This window comes from Podarcis gaigeae (genome assembly GCF_964106915.1).
Source record: "Podarcis gaigeae genome assembly, chromosome: 9".
Taxonomy (NCBI): Eukaryota; Metazoa; Chordata; class Lepidosauria; order Squamata; family Lacertidae; genus Podarcis; species Podarcis gaigeae.
The window spans coordinates 70,907,315-70,924,868 of record NC_139685.1 but is presented as its reverse complement, the minus strand read 5'-3'; the positions used below and the strand labels follow the sequence as shown (position 1 = coordinate 70,924,868).

The following is a 17,554-nucleotide window of genomic DNA, read 5'->3' as shown; positions in this document are numbered from 1 at the left end:
AGCACGGAGCACGGGGCGCCCTTCGGAGGCCGCCCCGTGCTCCGCGCTGGTGTTGGCCAGCCTTGCGCACCCGGGGGGATCTCCCCCCCCCCGTGAGTGCAAGGCTTGCGGGTGGAAGCCGGCAGCACGGAGCACGCCCTTCGGAGGCCGCCCCGTGCTCCGCGTTGGTGTTGGCCAGCCTTGCGCACCCGGGGGATCTCCCCCCGAGAGCGCAAGGCTTGCGGGCAGCAGCTGGCAGCGCGGAGCATGGGGCGCCCTTCGGAGGACGCCCCGTGCTCCGCGCTGGTGTCGGCAAGCCTTGCGCACCCGGGGGATCTCCCCCCGGGAGCGCAAGGCTTGCGGGCGGCAGCCGGCAGCACGGATCACGGGGCGCCCTTCGGAGGCCACCCCATGCTCCGCTCTGGTGTTGGCAAGTCTTGCGCACCCGGGGGATCTCCCCCCGAGAGCGCAAGGCTTGCGGGCGGCAGCTGGCAGCGCGGAGCACGGGGCGCCCTTCGGAGGACGCCCCGTGCTCCGCGCTGGTGTTGGCAAGCCTTGCGCACCCGGGGGGCTCGTGGGGCGCCCTGAAACAGAGGGTTCCCCATGCTGCGGACTGTAGCCTGCCGCCCAACCCGCGGGGCGCCCTGAAGCAGAGCGCCCCTTGCGCCAGGCAGACATGGGCCAGCCCCACAAGCTCGGGGGACAGCGGGGAGGCGCAGCACCGCCACCCCACTGTTCCCCGACCTGGTTTTGGGGGGGGAAATAAAGGAAACATTTTTTTCCTTTATTTCCCCCCCCAAAAAGTAGGTGCGTCCTATGGGACGGAGCGTCCTATGGGACGAAAAATACGGTAACATCCAGTTAGTAGAATTTAAAATTTACCATCCCTTTGCAGCATAAAATGTGGAAACTCAGCATTTGGAGAATTCTGACAGCGGAAATAGCTGCAAAGATTTCGCTGACCTCACTTGTAATATGCAGTCACTTAGGTTCTACTTTGTGGTCCATTTTCTAGGTTTCTGTATGAGTTTTCCATTGACCATAGCCATACACCTTTGCCACTCTTGATCGCCTCCACAACGACCTACTTGTCCATCGTCGGAACATGTTGTACCCATGCGCAACCCACAGTCTGCTTCTTAAAAGAGGTAGGTGCTTTCTTTTCTCAGGACTAAACGCATTGCATTTCCAATTCAGCTGCAGCCCGATGCCGGCAGCCATTTCCCTGACAAATGAACTTTAAGCACCAAGCACATCAAATGCCTTCTCAGTGATGCTTCACAATTTGTTCCACTTATGTAGCATTGCCAGCCACCTAAGGGCGCCATGTTGTGCATATTTGCAATGGGTTTTTTAAAGAAGGAGGAGGAGGAGGAGGAGGAGAAGGAGAAGGAGAAGGAGAAGGAGAAGGAGAAGGAGAAGGAGAAGGAGAAGGAGAAGGAGAAGAAGAAGAAGAAGAAGAAGAAGAAGAAGAAGAAGAAGAAGAAGGGGGTGCCAGAACTCACACTTCCCTGCCATTGTGCATTCCTTGGAGTCTGGACCTGCTGCCCGTGTGGATCTTGCCACCTGAGGCAGTTGCCTCACCTTGTCTCATGGGTGGGCTGGCCCTGCTCCCAACCTCAGTATCTGTCAAAAGCTTAAACCCACAGAGTTAGGAACATAGGATACTGTCTTATACTGAGCCAGACCATTGGTCCATCTAGCTCAGGCTTCCTCAATCTCGGCCCTCCAGATGTTTTTGGCCTACAAATCCCATGATCCCTTGCTAGCAGGACCAGTGGTCAGGGATGATGGGAACTGTAGTCTCAAAACTTCTGGAGGGCCAAGGTTGAGGAAGCCTGATCTAGCTCTATATTGTCTACACTGACTAGCAATGGCTCTCCAGGCTTTCAGCCCAGGAATCTTCCCAGACCTATCTGGAGATGTTGGGGCTCGAACCTGGGACCTCCTGCATGCAATCAGATATTCTTCTACTAGGCTACAGACCTTCTCCATTGGAGAAGTTGGGTGGAACTCACTTTTTGCTGTCCTTGACTCATGTGCAGAACTATTCAAAGTACAGGCAACTCCCAATTTACACGAGGGTTACGTTCCAAGGCACTGCACGGTTACGTGAAATTGCGTATATCGGAAACGCCATTGGAAAAGCCTGCAAACACGCTCTAAATCTCCGGAAACCCTCGAAAAACCCAGCAGAACTTACCAGACGCCAAACTCTCACTACAATCGCTCCCTCCAAACCTCCTAGCTCAAACTCCAACTCTCCACAGGCCTCAAAGGTCGGTGCAAAGGCTCCTGGGATTGCTAGGATTTTGCATATTTTGCCCTTTCTGGGTGCTTTTAGGGGCATTTTTGCCATTTTTAAAGTCGCCAATGGGTTCGGCACAATGCGCATGTTCACAGTCACGTGCCCATTGGATGTGTGTAAATTGGCCGTTGCCTGTAATGCAGTTGATGGAGAGTCACCACAGAGATTCTCACATCTCTGTGAGGTAAACATTTGATTCTCACTGTCAGGATTTACGATCTCCCTCTCACACCAAGAGACGGCAGGCCGGCATTTTCATAATTTTCAGATTTATTGGTATTTACATAATAGTTCATTCCGAGCACACAGCTCAGTCTTCCGCCCTCAATGGGTCAGATGAACCCAATGGGGGGTGAGCTCTTTTCCAACAGGAAATACATCATCTACTCCTCCTTTTGTGGGCTTGACACCAAGCCTGAACTCTGGCCATCCTTCTAGTATGAGGAGATTCATGAGCAGCCTGTGCCTCCTCCCCTGAAAGCGTGTCTGAGAGTTGCGGCCCCTCTGCCTGCCTGACACTGTCCTGAAAATTTACGACTTGCCTTCCGGGACGGGAGTGTTAGGATATAGTTCCATTCCACCTTGAGAACAGATGTGTGGATTGTTGTATGTCACATGTCTGTTTACTTCCAGCACAGTCTGCTGGGAACTTCCGTTGTATATTGCTTTTGTTATACTGCTCTTTGCTTGGGCACAAAAGGGAAGCAGACATGTTTTTCCATTTGTTCCTGATGCTGAATAAATGCCTGTAAATATGCTTACACACGTCTCTGTCTGCCGCTTCCGTTGCAAAGAGTTCTTATCTCTGCTGGCTTGGGTGCTTAAGCTTCTGAAGGCTTCTGAGACTTGGATCGCTGTTCTGAGAACAGGAGTTTGCCTGGCTGCCGGTCAGTGGCGGGAGCCAGCTGGCGGCCTGCCATATTATTATTATTATTATTATTATTATTATTATTATTAATTTCTACCCCGCCCATCTGGCTGGGTTTCCCCAGCCACTCTGGGCAGCTTCCAACAAAACACTAAAATACAATGATCTATTAATCATTAAAAGATTCCCTAAACAGGGCTGCCTTCAGATGTCTTCTAAAAGTTTGGTAGTTATTTTTCTCTTTGACATCTGGTGGGAGGGCGTTCCACAGGACGGGTGCCACCACCGAGAAGGCCCTCTGCCTGGTTCCCTGTAACTTGGCTTCTCGCAGTGAGGGAACCGCTAGAAGGCCCTCAGCACTGGACCTCAGTGTCCAGGCAGAACGATGGGGGTGGAGACGCTCCTTCAGGTATATTGGACCGACTCCCTGGACGCATCCCAACAAGGAGGGGCTCGCTTCACTCTCTGCATGTGAAGGAAGCAGCCCTCTGTCTCCTCCTTCCTGCCACTCCCCTTGTTCCTCAGAGCTCTCTCTTTCACTCTGGGAAGGAATGTTCCTAACACCCATTTTACAGGTTGATATTCTATGACAGAGTTCTAGGACTTCCTCGTGACCACTCGCCTCACATCCCTGACAACTAAATTGAGTGAAACTGTGTGATTGCAAAGCTCTGTTATATTTCAGATTCCTGTTAACAGGCACTTCCAGATCTGCTAGAAGCAGATCCCTTCACTAAGTGTGTCAAGTGTTTGATCTCACCTCTTTCTTTTACGCTGCAGAAGCTGGAGAGGAAGTCTCTCATGATGCTCACTGATCTGTCCAACAAAGCGTGCTCCCGCTATTCCGTGTTTGGGAAAGAGAAAACAAAACTCAGGTACAAAGCAAACCTTCTGCATCCTATGTATTTATGGCAAGTCAGAACTTTACCTGTTGAATCTCTGAATTTTTGGTAGTTCCTGTTCACTGTGAAAGCTTGGATAGATCTATCTGGGTTGGAAGAAGCAAACTGCAATGGAATTTCACGGGATAGTACCAAATTTGCTACCATATCCAAATGTGTCTTTCAAGTCGTGTTTTTCAAATGCAGCAGTGCATAAGAATTCTGTCTAGGGCACACAAAAAATGATTCACTTCATATCTAAAGGTAAACCTACCTAATTCACATGTTGCAAAACAATATGAGAACTGAAACACAACCATCGTTCCAAAAAATAAATAAATCACACTTTAATGAATTTTGCAATGCAATTTTCAACTAGACAATAATATAAGGGGGAGTTTGCATAAAAATGAATGTATTAGCGAAAATAACATGCAAACATGCATTATGTTAACGGAAATGGTTTGCTAAAACTTGAACATTAGCCCAAACTGCATACAAAAATGTGTTTGTCTGGCAAAATTCACACTAAAATGCTAATGAATTTTCATGAGGATTTAAACAAAAAATCACAAATTGCTGGAGAAATGTGGAGAATTGAATTTAAGAATGGAAAAATGAGAAACTGGGAGAGCCACAGTCTCCCTTTTGTGAGATGCCAGCTTCACTCAGGAGCTCCCAAATTGGGCCAGAGGTTCCCTATAGTATAGATCCTCTATAAACATTTTGGTACTCCCATCCACTGTGTCCAGGTCACTGCCTGAAGCCAGATCACGACAATAGACCTATTATTGCCTGGACACATATTAGGGACTGGGATTCTTCACACATTTAGCTTAGCATGGTTAGAATACACACAGTAAATGTGGGAAGGTCAGAGAGTATCAGAGGATTTGGGAAATGGAGCCAATCACTGCCCCCTTTCCTACGCTGCTTCAGACAAGAATGCCATATAGGGCTAATAGGCATGTTGCAGCAATTCTGTGAACTGCCCTGAGATATCTGGGTATAGGGCAGTAAATAATAATAATAATAATAATAATAATAATAATAGGAGCTGCACAGCCAGGGGAAAAACAATGCTGTCCAGGGTTGTAAAGACTGTAGAGAGAATAATTGGCTGCACTCTTCCCACCTTGGATCAAATCTATGCTTCCAGGTGCCATAAGAAAGCTGCAGAGTTAGCGCAGGATAGTGCGCACCCCGGAAATGATCTCTTTCAGCTTCTGCCTTCTGGAAGAAGGTACAGATTTACAAAGACTAGGACTAGCTGCCTGAGAAACAGTTTCTACCCAAATGCAATTCTGGTTTTAAACTCAGTATAAGGAGTCTCTATAGGAGTATATTGTATTTTAAAATGGGGTTTCAGAGTTTTTAGGGGTTTTTGAACGGACCATTTTGGGATAGCTACACTAATTTAAATTCCCACTTATTTTCCCTGCCCATGTCTAGCTATTTCATAACATATACTCAGAAAAGTCCAAATGCTTCTGTTGAGGATATCTTATCCCTCGCTGAAGATGCTTCTGAAGTGCTTGCCAAGTGCTGTGATTCATTGGAAGAAGACTGCGTCCAGAAGGAGGTGAGCATTCAGGAGCAAAAGGCCATTTCACATTGATGGCCGTTGTCATTCTGTTGAAAATAGTAGAGCATTCTGTGTCTGACAGGAATGGCTGAGTCCTCTTATCTGCAGAATCAGGTGCTGTAGCTCTTGCTGGGTTGTACCGCTTCCAGCTCCACATAGAAAAGGAGCAAATCAGAGAGATGGGCTTTAACTGGGCCTTCTCAACTAGTCTTCTATGTGCTGGTTTTCCATCTGCAGAACAATTTTTACATGGGGCATTCAGAACTGTGATCCTGCCCTCCACTGGTTCCAAAATGGTACAAGGCAGGAAGAACTGTGTCATGTGATCATGCCGACTACGTAACACAGATTGAGCCATATACTCAAGTTCTACATATTTCAATACCTACTTCCAAGGAAGTGTGGATTTAGTGCAATGAGTCTATGAATTCCAAAAAAGAATATCCAAAAGTTTACCTATAGGAAGGTAGGCATGCTTCAATCAGTTCATTTTTGGTTTGGACCACGTACAGTGGTACCTCAGTTTTCGAACGTAATCCATTCCGGAAGACCATTCGAGTTCCGAATTGTTCGAAAATGGAAAACTCAATATGGAAAACCATGTGGCATGTTCGACTTCCGAGGCGCATTTGAAAACCAAAGCGTTTACTTCCCGGTTTTTGGCGTTCGAGTTCTGAAATGTTCTTCAACGGAGACTTTCAAAAACCGAGGTACCACTGTATGTGTCAGGGCTGGTTCAGATGTAGGTCAGCACTCAAGACGTAGAGACAAGCAGAAAAGTTAGCTCTTTATTCAAGAAAACAGCATCCCAAGCACCAAGGACTGGCCCCCATGGAATAGTTGCCAGGACTGAAGGTCCTTATCTAATAATAATAATAATAATAATAATAATAATAATAATAATAATAATTTATTATGTGTACCCGGCCCATCTGGCTGGGTTTCCCCAGCCACTCTGGGCGGCTTCCAACAAAGATTAAAAATACATTAAAATGTCACACATTAAAAACTTCCCTGAACAGGGCTGCCTTCAGATGTCTCCTAAATGTCAGGTAGTTGTTTATCTCTTTGACATCTGATGGGAGGGCATTCCACAGGGTGGGTGCCACTACTGAGAAGGGCCTCTGCCTGGTTCCCTGTAGCTTTGCTTCTCGCAATGAGGGAACCGCCAGAAGGCCCTCAGCGCTGGACCTCAGCGTCCGGAGGTGGAGACGCTCCTTCAGGTATACTGGGCCGAGGCCATTTAGGGCTTTAAAGGTCAACACCAACACACTGAATTGTGCTTGGAAACATACTGGGAGCCAATGTAGGTCTTTCAAGACCGGTGTTATGTGGTCTCGGTGGCTGCTCCCAGTCACCAGTCTAGCTGCTGCATTCTGGATTAGTTGTAGTTCTAGTTGAAGGGTCACCTTCAAAGGTAGACCCACATAGAGTAGATTGCAGTAGTCCAAGCAGGAGATAACTAGAGCACTTCCCACTAACTCCCCTCCCCAGCTGGATGCCTCCAAACTAGCCTTAAACATGGAGGCAAGGGAGGAGGGGAGATTACTACAGTAGGAAAGGCAAGCTCGGCGGATGCTTCTGCTACCTCTAACCCCTCCTTCTCTGCTTCATGTTCTGAGTCTGCCTTGCTTTCTGCATCTGGCTCCTCTCTCTCACTCAAGCCTGCGGCTTCTTCAGCCTCGAATCATTCTGCCCCCGCTTCATCCTCTGACTTGTTCTCAGTGTCCCACCACCACTCCCCGGGCTCTGAGCCTTCCTCCTCTGAGATCGCCCTAGGGCAGGTATAGGCAAACTTGGCCTTCCAGATGTTTTGGGACTACAACTCCCATCATCCCTGACCACTGGTCCTGTTAGCTAGGGATGATGGGAGTTGTAGTCCCAAAACATCTGGAGGGCCGAATTTGCCTGTGCCTGCCCTAGGGGGTTCTGCCACTACTCTTCAGCCAGTCCTTGGTGGTGTATTTTTCCCCTGGGACATTTCAGGTGAAGCAGGGACATATGGCTCTTTTTTATCTTGAGTAAAGTCACTGGCTTATCTACTTTAGTATTGTCTACACTAACCGGCAGTTAAGTCTCTGGGGTTTCAAACAGTGGGCATTTCCAGTCCTGCAAAGCAGATGCTCTACTACTGAGCTATGGCCCTTTCCCAAAAGGTGGATTTTAAAAACGTCGAGTTAGTTAATTACTTTGAAATTGGCCTCTGTGGCTGGACACGCCACATGAAATTGGTCCTTTGGTGCCCGCATCCTTCCACACGAACCATCGCATGTGGTTCAGTTTTGTTGCAAAATCATTGGCTGCCTTTCCTCCCCAGGTGTCGAACCACACTGTCAAAACCTGCAATAAACTCTCAACCCAAGATAAAAGAATTAATGACTGTTGCCTAGACAATTCTGGCTCCTTGCAGAAATACGTATGCATATATTCCCTGCCATGGGACAAGAATACCGACAGTTCAAATGTTGCACGTCCGACTCCTGAATGCCTGTGTAATGTGGACTGTAGACAGCGGGAAATTTATAAGTAAGTGTCCCCCTACACCTACACACACACACACACACACACACACACACACACACACACACTTTCCTAGAGATAAGCTTTTTAATTAGCTGTAATTTAAATGTGCTTATTCATTATTGGCAACACCTGCTGGTTCCAAACTCAAAATTGCAAACTGACCTTAATTCCCACTTCAACATAAACCTGTGTCAAAAAGGTGGGAGAACCCACTTATATGCTTTTTTCCCACCCGACTTGAAGGTAACAGGACATTTCTTAATTCATCAGTGGTAGGACTTGTGGAAGAGACTGGGGCCTTAGGCACCAAGGAAAAACATTTAAGTTCTCCCAGACAAGCTATGATGTGTTGTAATATGCAAGACTGAAACTGAACGTGTGTATTTTGAAGAAAAAAGTAGCCACGCAGCCCTAATTATCATTATTATATATTTATTTTTCACAACCTGCATTTTCCCCCAGACAGGACTCAAATGCAACTTACAGTTAAAAACAAGAACCGGTACAAACATTTTCTCAAAGAAGCCAATCATTTAAAAACAATTAAATGTTGATAAAATTAAAACTCTATACATATGTGAAATCTGTTAAACCCAGTACTTTTTTTCTGAGGGGACACAGGGGTACGCATACCCCTAAACATTTTGTGAATCTAAGTTTGGCCTGATTGAGGGACAGTATTTCAATATGAGTATTTTATTTTATTTTAGGAAAAAAGCACTGGTTAAACCCATACCAATAATTAAAATAGAAAGAGAACAGTACAGTGGAACCTCAGGTTGCGTACATGATCCATGCGGGAGGCACGTTTGCAATCCGCAGTACTGTGCCTGCGCACGCATGTGACGCGATTTGGCGCTTCTGCGCATGCGCAAAGTACGATTTAGCGTTTCTGCGCATGTGTGAGTGCTGAAACCCGGAGGTAACCCATTCCGGTACTTCCAGGTTTCGGCACATTCGTAACCTGAAAACGTGTAACCCGAAGCGTCTATAACCCAAGGTACCACTGTACCAGCCTTGACCCAGAGCCTTGGGTACTAATTCATTTGTAAGGTGAGGAATGAACTGGAACTAATTCCTTCCTAAAACAAACTTTTCAAGAACTTATTCATGAAGAATAAAAGTCCTGGTTAGCTGCTTGATATAAGAGCATATATGGTGATATATATATATGATATATGGGACGCGGGTGGCGCTGGGATACAGGTGGCGCTGTGGGTTAAACCACAGAGCCTAGGACTTGCCAATCAGAAGGTCGTGGTGAGCTCCCGTTGTTTGGTCCCAGCTCCTGCCAACCCAGCAGTTCGAAAGCACGTCAAAGTGCAAGTAGATAAATAGGTACCACTCCGGCGGGAAGGTAAATGGTGTTTCCGTGCACTGCTCTGGTTCGCCAGAAGCGGCATAGTCATGCTGGCCACATGACCCAGAAGCTGTAGCCCGGGTCCCTCGGCCAATAAAGCAAGATGAGCGCTGCAACCCCAGAGTGGTCACGACTGGACCTAATGGTCAGGGGTCCCTTTACCTTTATAAGAGCATAGGAAGACCTAGCGCAAACGTTCTGTGAAATGTTCTGAGACGCTTTTCTCTCTGTTGCAGCTATATACACCGCTTTGCCCAGACATTTACGTATGCCCCAGAAGCTCTTCTCGTTGCTCTCTATGACGATAGCCTAACAGTGGCGAACAGTTGTTGTGGCACGGAGGACCCCGCTACTTGTTTTGCCGGAAAGGTAAGATGCAATATAGTTGTGAAAGCTTCTTTTCATTTCTAAACAGAAGCCCAGCCAGTAATCTAGCAGCTGCATTTTGTTTTTGTTTTTTGTTTTTTATTAAATCATTTTTATTGATTTTCCAATAAAAAGCATCCAATTAATATATCCAATCATAATGCTCCTATTAAATAAATTAAATAAATTAAAATAAAAAACTAAAATAAAAAAGACCAAGTTATGGTCCAAATTATAATTATTAATTTTTTGGAGCTCCCCACGGTCTGGATCTCTGAAGCATATCTCCACATCTCAGTCCTACCTCTCCTCCTTGTTTCCATATTTTCCACATCTCAATTTTGACGCTTTATAATTCTCCGTCCCTGAGTCCACGATTCTCAATCATGTCAAACATCATGTACTTTCATCCGTCGAATACAGCTTCATTAGTATATATTTTTCCAACTGTCTTTGTATCAGCGCAGCTTCCTCTGTCTCCGTTCCAATCCAGGATGTTGTCCAAGCCTGTTATCTGAAGTTTAATGGCGCAGCAACTTCCAATCATTAATTGCCCAAACCTTCCTTTTGAGCTTCATTCAACCAGTACCTTCCAAGTTAAATTGTTAGGCAAAACTGTTTGCAATATTACAATGTAGATAAACCTTATTCCACAGTTATCAGTCATTTGACGATCCATCAGCCTTTGGAGACCGCACTCTCCCCCCTCTGGGCCCTAGAGGGGGGGCTAGCAGCTGCATTTTGGACCAGATGAAGGTTGCATGTCAAGGGCAGCCCCATATATAGTGTGCCCTAGTTTTAAAACCTGAAAGAGCCCGGTCTGAAAGAGACATAGAGTTGGAAGTAATCCACCAAGGGTCATCTAGTCCAACCCCTTGCATTGCAGCAATCTCAACAAAAGCATCCATGACACATGGCCATCCAACCTCAATCTTAATTTCAGGATAATGGGTTCAATCCCTATGTTGGGCAAAAGAGGGCGGTTGGACTAGATGACCCATGTGGTCCCTTCCAACTCTTGGATTCTTTGATGTAATAAATGAAAATCTGCCCTTATTCCCTTATGTGGGATACAAGAGCCCTTATAGAGTCCTTTGTAGGTTCTCCATCGGTCGGAGAAAAGAACAGAGGCCAACCAGAGAATATTGAGAAGCAAAGCAGCTCGTAAGCCTGATCTTTATTGAACTGTTGCAACAGGGTGCTCCCCTCACATGCAGGAAAGGAGAAGGACCCCGAACAAAGGTGTGTCTGCCCTTATATAGACATTTTAAATTGCCTGCCTTGGAGTCCAAGACCACCCCCAGAAACATGATACCTACATCACAGAAGAGGTGATCTACAACAGAAATCTGAGTGCGTTGTTTATCTCCTGTCTGGCAAGTTACCTGTTAATGGTTACTTGATTGGATACCCTGGAGAGCCTAGCTAGTCTTTTGTAATGACAAATACTTAGTTCCTGAGCCAGGTCACAGGCTCACCCTATTCATACACAGACAAACCCTTAAGACAGGATTTGTGAAGGAAAAGACAATGGGGAGGCTCCCCCACCTCCTCCCTCCTTGCAGAGAAAACATGTGGTCAGTTTGGGAGTGAAAATGGTTTCAGGGCAGTCCTCCTGTGCTGCTCCAGACATGTGGTCCACACATCTATGTATGCGCCTGCTTGGTACATTTATGAACATTTATTATATATATATATAATAAAAGACCTTATTTTTTTTTATTTCAATGATAAACCCCCTCACAACAGTGAATCTCACTGAGTTACCTTGGGCCAGTCACGAGCGATATTCTGCCTCCATAGGGTCTCCAGAATATGGCATGGCATATTAACATGAAAAACTGCCCTAAACGAAACCCTTTCCGCTCCTCATTTCACATTAAAAATAAAATAAAAAATATGAGGGCAATGTGGGCTTCTAGATGTGGGCTTCTAGATTCTAACCCCCATCAGCCCCAGCCAGCATGGTCAAGGATGATGGTAACTGTGGTCCGACAAATGACTGTATGACCATATGTTCCCCATCCCTGCCCTAAAGGGAATGCTAAAAGAACTAGTACTGCAAACGGAAACCAGTTAGTTTAGACATGGCCTGATTATTATTGACTTGCTGTGACACGGAGACAGGTTTTTTCACTGGTGGCATCAGCATCGCAGAATTTCATTATTGTTTAAAAAGCACTTATATACTGCTTAATATGACTGCCGTTCTACATTTTTCCTTATGAACTCCAGAAACCACCGACAAAGTTATTTGAGTTGCTTTCGAAAGGAAATGAAATGTGCGGAGCTTACACAACTCATAATTTCCTGGATTTCAAGAAGAGGTGAGCGCTACCTTCTAGATAAGGAGTGGTTGTACAGTAAGCCCGAAATTTGTGGGCATTCAGTATTATTCACGTGGCATAAATAAATAATTAAATAAATAGGAGGCAGAAAGCGGAGGGTTCTGGGGGAAATGACTTTGGCGATCCCAGCCACCACTGAACCCAGTGTGTTATGACTACAGTAGAACCTTGGTTCTTGAACGGCTTAGTTGACTAACAAATCGGCTCCCGAACACTGAAAACCCAGAAGTAAGTGTTCCTGTTTTCAAACATTTTCGGAAGCCGAACTTCTAGTGCGGCTGTCAGCTATTGTTTCTGCAGTACCTGCGCCAATTGGAAGCCGCGCCTTGGTTTTCAAACGTTTTGGGAGTCAAACGGACTTCCGGAACGGATTAAGTTTGAGAACCAAGGTACCACTGTATAAGCAATATTGGCTTTAGGCATGATCCCCAGAATATACTGTAACCCCCATGTAATTTACAGTAATACCTCTGGTTGCAAACAGGATCCGTTCCGGAGCCCCGTTCGCAACCTGAAAGGAACGCAACCCGCATCTGTGCATCTGCACACACGCGGGTCACGATTTGCCTCTTCTGCATATGCACATGACGTCATTTTGCGCGTCTGTGCATGCGCGAGTGGCAAAACCCAGAAGTAACCCTTTCGGGTACTTCCGGGTCGCCGCAGGATACAACCTGAAAAAAAACGTATCATGAAGCAAACGAAACAAGAGGTATGACTGTATAGGCTTAGTTGTATTTCAGCTTGTAGACTGGGGTGGAGAACCTCAATCCCAATTGACAATGGCCACCCTCCAAGTCTCCCTGTCTGGCCCTCATGCCTCTCATCAGCCACACCATTCTGACTCTGTTTTTCACTGTCCTTGAGTGTTTTTGCATGGCTGGGATGTGCCTGATTATGTTTCCTGCTTGTCTGGATGAAGGGTAGAGAGGTGGCATGTTAGAAACTACCCTAGTGCACAAAGGTAAAAATTTATATCCATTGCTCCACCCACTTTACCTGTCTCTTCTGATCAATGGCATGTGCCCCCCCCACCCAAAAAATGGTTGGGTTGTAAAATGTTCCCTAACCTGATGTAGATGTTAAGGATTCGATTTGGAGGTGGGGTTCCATACAAAGTGCTAGCGACACAGCTGTATTGCTTTCTCCAGTTTTAATCAAAACTGGAATAATCAAAACATTTTATGATGCAACAAAACCAAGAACCAGTTGGTGACACGCCATTAAAAGGTTCAAAGGTTCAATCCAAGATCAGTCAAGAAAAAGGGAATCTTGTTTTCATAGATGCAGTGTAGGCTAATAGAAGTGAAATTTCACATGTGATCAGAACCAAGTAAAATCAGATTTGGTAGGAACCTGCCAGTCATCTGTTGGGTTTCTAAATATACATTTAAAAAATCCACTATGTAGCAGTATAGTCCATTGGCTTAGTAGTGCCTCATGAAACACATATTGAATGAGTCATTCCCCCCCCCCCGAAATTGCAATATGCAAGGCCTTCTTAAACCAAATATTATGCCCATTCTGCAGGCTAAGAGAGCACTACCACAAGGCGCTTCCCAGTGCCTCTGAAGATACCATTTCTGTGCTGGTCGAGCAAAGGTCTACGTTTGCATCCACCTGCTGCCATTTGAACGCACCTCCATCGTATTGCGGGTTGAAGGTAAGGAGTTGTCTCTCCAGCTCAGCAATTCAAGGAAGCAGCCCTTGGATTTCTGGTTTCTAGGACCTACTAGAGACATTGCTGAAATGTCCAGGAAATGTATGTCCAGATGTATGGCAACTGATGTCGGAAGTCTAAATTTTGGTGAATTTCATAAAAAAATAAAAACTTCATTCTCTTCTGAGATTTCGCAACAAGTTTGCCCAAAAAAAGAGCCCAACATCTTTTTGTTTCTGGATTTACAATTTTAAAAATATGGTAACCCTAGAAAATAGAGTTTTGAAACATCCCCCCCCCTTATTTTCAGGTTCAAAGTGAAGTGGCTTACACATGCACCAGTGATGACTGCTTGGCCCAGGACTAATTGTGAGAATATGATTTGTGTCTTCTGGAGCGGGGAAGGCTCAGGTAGGTAGGAAAGCAAAAATAAACTCTGTGTGTGATGCAGGGTACGATGTTGTGCCTATGTATGCGCTGAGTTTTTATTTCACAAACATCTCTTTGGGATGTGTCAGGAGTCCAGTCCCTGGCTTGATAACACAGTGAGCGTAAACAAAAAAAATTCCTTCCAGTAGCACCTTAAAGACCAACTAAGTCAGTTCTTGGTATGAGCTTTCGTGTGCATGCACACTTCTTCAGATACAGTGAGCGTAGTTAATTAAAAAGGATTATTTATTGTCAAGACAAACAGATAGCTTCAGATGGCTTTAACACAGCCTCCTCCATCATCGATCAAGATGACCCTTCTGAAGACCTCTTCCGGTTACAGAAGATATTGAACTTTCTCACTTTGCGCCTTTTGCTTTGTTTTCTGTCTAACAGCCCTTCCCTTAGCCTAGTCTTAAAAGGGATTGGCTCAGCTCCCATCTCATCTCGTTCTGACAAACTGCTTTCTTCTCTGTCCATGCCAATTGGCACTTCCCAAGAGCATTGGTTGGGTCCCAGCTGGCTCCCCACCGGGGCGGGGGAGTTGGTACTATCCGACGCTCCTCCTGCATGGCAATTAACCCCTCTGTTCCTGGCTGCTTTCTTCATTTGGCTGCAAACCTTCCCTGGGGACTAGCTGCAAGCCTTCACTGGGGGTTGGCTCATTCATGACAGGAAGCTATACCTGTGCTATTGCAAGTGACTGAGAATTAAAAGTGTAGCATGGCAAATCCTTTAGGCTGATCATGTATTTCTCTGCACAAATGTATCCAGTGCTAACACTGCACAAGTATATCTCTGCTAATTAATTCATCCCTTTCCCATAGCCATGAAAGAAACATTCTTTTTCATATTTGCAGGTGCAGCGAGAAAAGACTTTCTGTGACTTCAGATTGCACACAGACCCTAGATTTTGCTGAGTCAACACTGCTGACCTCTGAACACATCTCTTTGTCTAGTTTTCTAGAAACCTGATTAGGGCATATTGGCATCTTAATAAAAGCTGTATTCATATTTCCAGCCTTGTGATTGTTTCAATACAGGTGGGGGGAGAGGAGAGAGAGCCTTTAAAAAAAAAGTTGTCTAAGTGCACACCTAGAAATGATAAGAAAAATAATCCCATTCATTATAATTTACGGATTCTGCTTACGTTGTTTGTATAGCTCTTTTGCTTCAGAGGGTGAAATGCTTTGCAGTTGTGATTCAGCATCACACAAAAAACGCCCATTTTACAGACAAGGGAACTGAGCCAGAAAAGGAGTGGTGGCAAAAGCAGAATCATGCTAGACAACAGATTCGAAACCTTGTCAAAATAAAAATAGAAAATTCATAGGACAGCAAAGCTCAGAAGGCAATGTTGCCAGGCAGACTCAAGGAGAACTGAAGGAGAACACCTCAGATGAAAATAGTGGCCATCTTATGTACTTTAGTATCTATTGTTCAGTGCATGTGATATGTCAAAGCTTGCCAGAGGTTCTTTCCCACCCACTCTTCACTATCCTTTCCCTGGCTGGTGCTTTTCAGATGTTTTGAACTACAGCTCCCTTCATCCTTGAGTTGTAATAAAAAATACTTGGAGGGCACGAGGTTGGGTAAGGCTGCTTTACACTATATATCCAGCTGTGGCCTAGTAATCCTCCACACACATTTTATATGTGCTAGAGCAGGGGTCAGCAAACTTTTTCAGCAGGGAGACGGTCCACTGTCCCTCAGACCTTGTGAACGAATTCCTATGCCCCACAAATAACCCAGAGATGCATTTTAAATAAAAGGACACATTCTACTCATGTAAAAACACGCTGATTCCCGGACCTTCCGTGGGCTGGATTTAGAAGGGATTGGGCCGGATCTGGCCCCCGGGCCTTAGTTTGCCTACCCATGTGCTAGAGGTGTGTTCTTCTTGCTACATTTCCAGAGACCTGGGGGAAAGGTTGAGGCCTAATGCATGTGTTCACATTAAATAAAATAAAAAAGACATCCTCAAACTTTTTCTAAAATACAACAGGAACAGGAGCAGGACTGTCCACAGTACATAGGGGCAATTGAAGCCACCATTGAAAAGGCCCTGCTCCAAGCAGCTACCAATCTAACCTCAAGAGGAAATAGGCATGCTTGCAGAACTTGTTCTTTGTGGATTCTGATTTGAAGAGCTAGTCTGACACACACCTCCTGAGCTAACATACCGTCCAAAACTGAAGTCCCCTTTCACCAGAGGCTGATTTTGGGAGACAATCTTTCTGGTAGCATTTAAATTTCAGAGGTAAGCAAATCCCAAATATCAAACTTCAGAATGCAGGACAGGTTTTGAGACAGGAGATGTATCTCAATATGCCACAAGGAAAATGGAATAGGCCCTCTGAGTTCTGGAAGACTTCCCAACATCTATGTAAGGCAAGCTAGAAGACCAGCCAGCAGAAAATGAACCAGGGAGGAAGGAGGGGCAACAGACCTTCCCACTCTCATTGTTTGTATATCTGGGTCCAAAAGGTTAATCAGCTCAGACTAAAGGTACTTAATATGTGTTGACTTGTACCATACAAATCAGCATTGGAAAAGGAGCTCAGCCCTTATTATGAAACACGTCTCTATTTAGCCATTCCCATGGTTTGAGGAATCTGTAAGCTTTTGGGACGCAAGAGGCAGAGCTAAGTTGTGTCAAAGTTGCCGCTGTTGGCAGAAGCTAAGCCCCATGTACTGCATGCAGAGACAGACAGGCCTCAGTCTAGCACCAGGTCCCTATTTGAAGGAATACCTTGTTTGGAGAACTGTGTGGTCCAAGCCCTATGCGGCCAAGGACCCACGTACCTACGGGACCACCTCTCCTGGTATGCCCCGCGGAGGACTTAAGCTCCACAAATAACAACACTTTGGAGGTCCCAAGCCTCAAGGTGGTTAGATTGGTCTCAACTAGGGCCAGGGCCTTTTCAGTATTGGCCCCAACTTGATGAAACGCTCTATCACAAGAGACTAGGGCACTGCGGGAATTGACATCTTCCTGCAGGGTCTGCAAGACAGAGCTGTTCCGCCTGGCCTTTGGTTTGGACTCGGTCTGACCCTTATGTTTCCCTCCCTTTATGGTTTTGATGAGGCTGCATTTTAAACTGCATTTTAACCTGTATTTTAAATTGGTATCCCCCCCTCTATTTCCCCTATTACTGTGATTTTATTACTGTGATTTTATTGGTGTTAGCCACCCTGAGCCCGGCTCTGGCTGGGGAGGGTCGAGGTATAAATAAAATTTATTATT

The 17,554-nt window shown here is 45.7% G+C and overlaps 1 protein-coding gene across 2 annotated transcripts in view; it reads left to right on the top strand.

Moving 5' to 3' along the window:
• GC (GC vitamin D binding protein) overlaps nt 1-15,321 on the top strand; it is a 38,367-nt gene extending 23,046 nt beyond the window's left edge. The window contains exons 5-13 of one of the 2 annotated variants that reach the window (XR_014568352.1): nt 995-1,127; nt 3,936-4,030; nt 5,489-5,618; nt 7,939-8,147; nt 9,741-9,873; nt 12,106-12,197; nt 13,749-13,881; nt 14,189-14,423; nt 14,527-15,321. Coding sequence is in view for 1 of the 2 variants with exons in the window: in XM_083756662.1 (XP_083612788.1) it covers nt 995-1,127; nt 3,936-4,030; nt 5,489-5,618; nt 7,939-8,147; nt 9,741-9,873; nt 12,106-12,197; nt 13,749-13,881; nt 14,189-14,245 (982 nt within the window). In the remaining variant the exon portion in view is untranslated. The remainder of the gene's footprint in view (nt 1-994; nt 1,128-3,935; nt 4,031-5,488; nt 5,619-7,938; nt 8,148-9,740; nt 9,874-12,105; nt 12,198-13,748; nt 13,882-14,188; nt 14,424-14,526) is intronic. The other variant, XM_083756662.1, reaches the window with a different exon arrangement.
• Nucleotides 15,322-17,554: the final 2,233 nt, after the last annotated feature.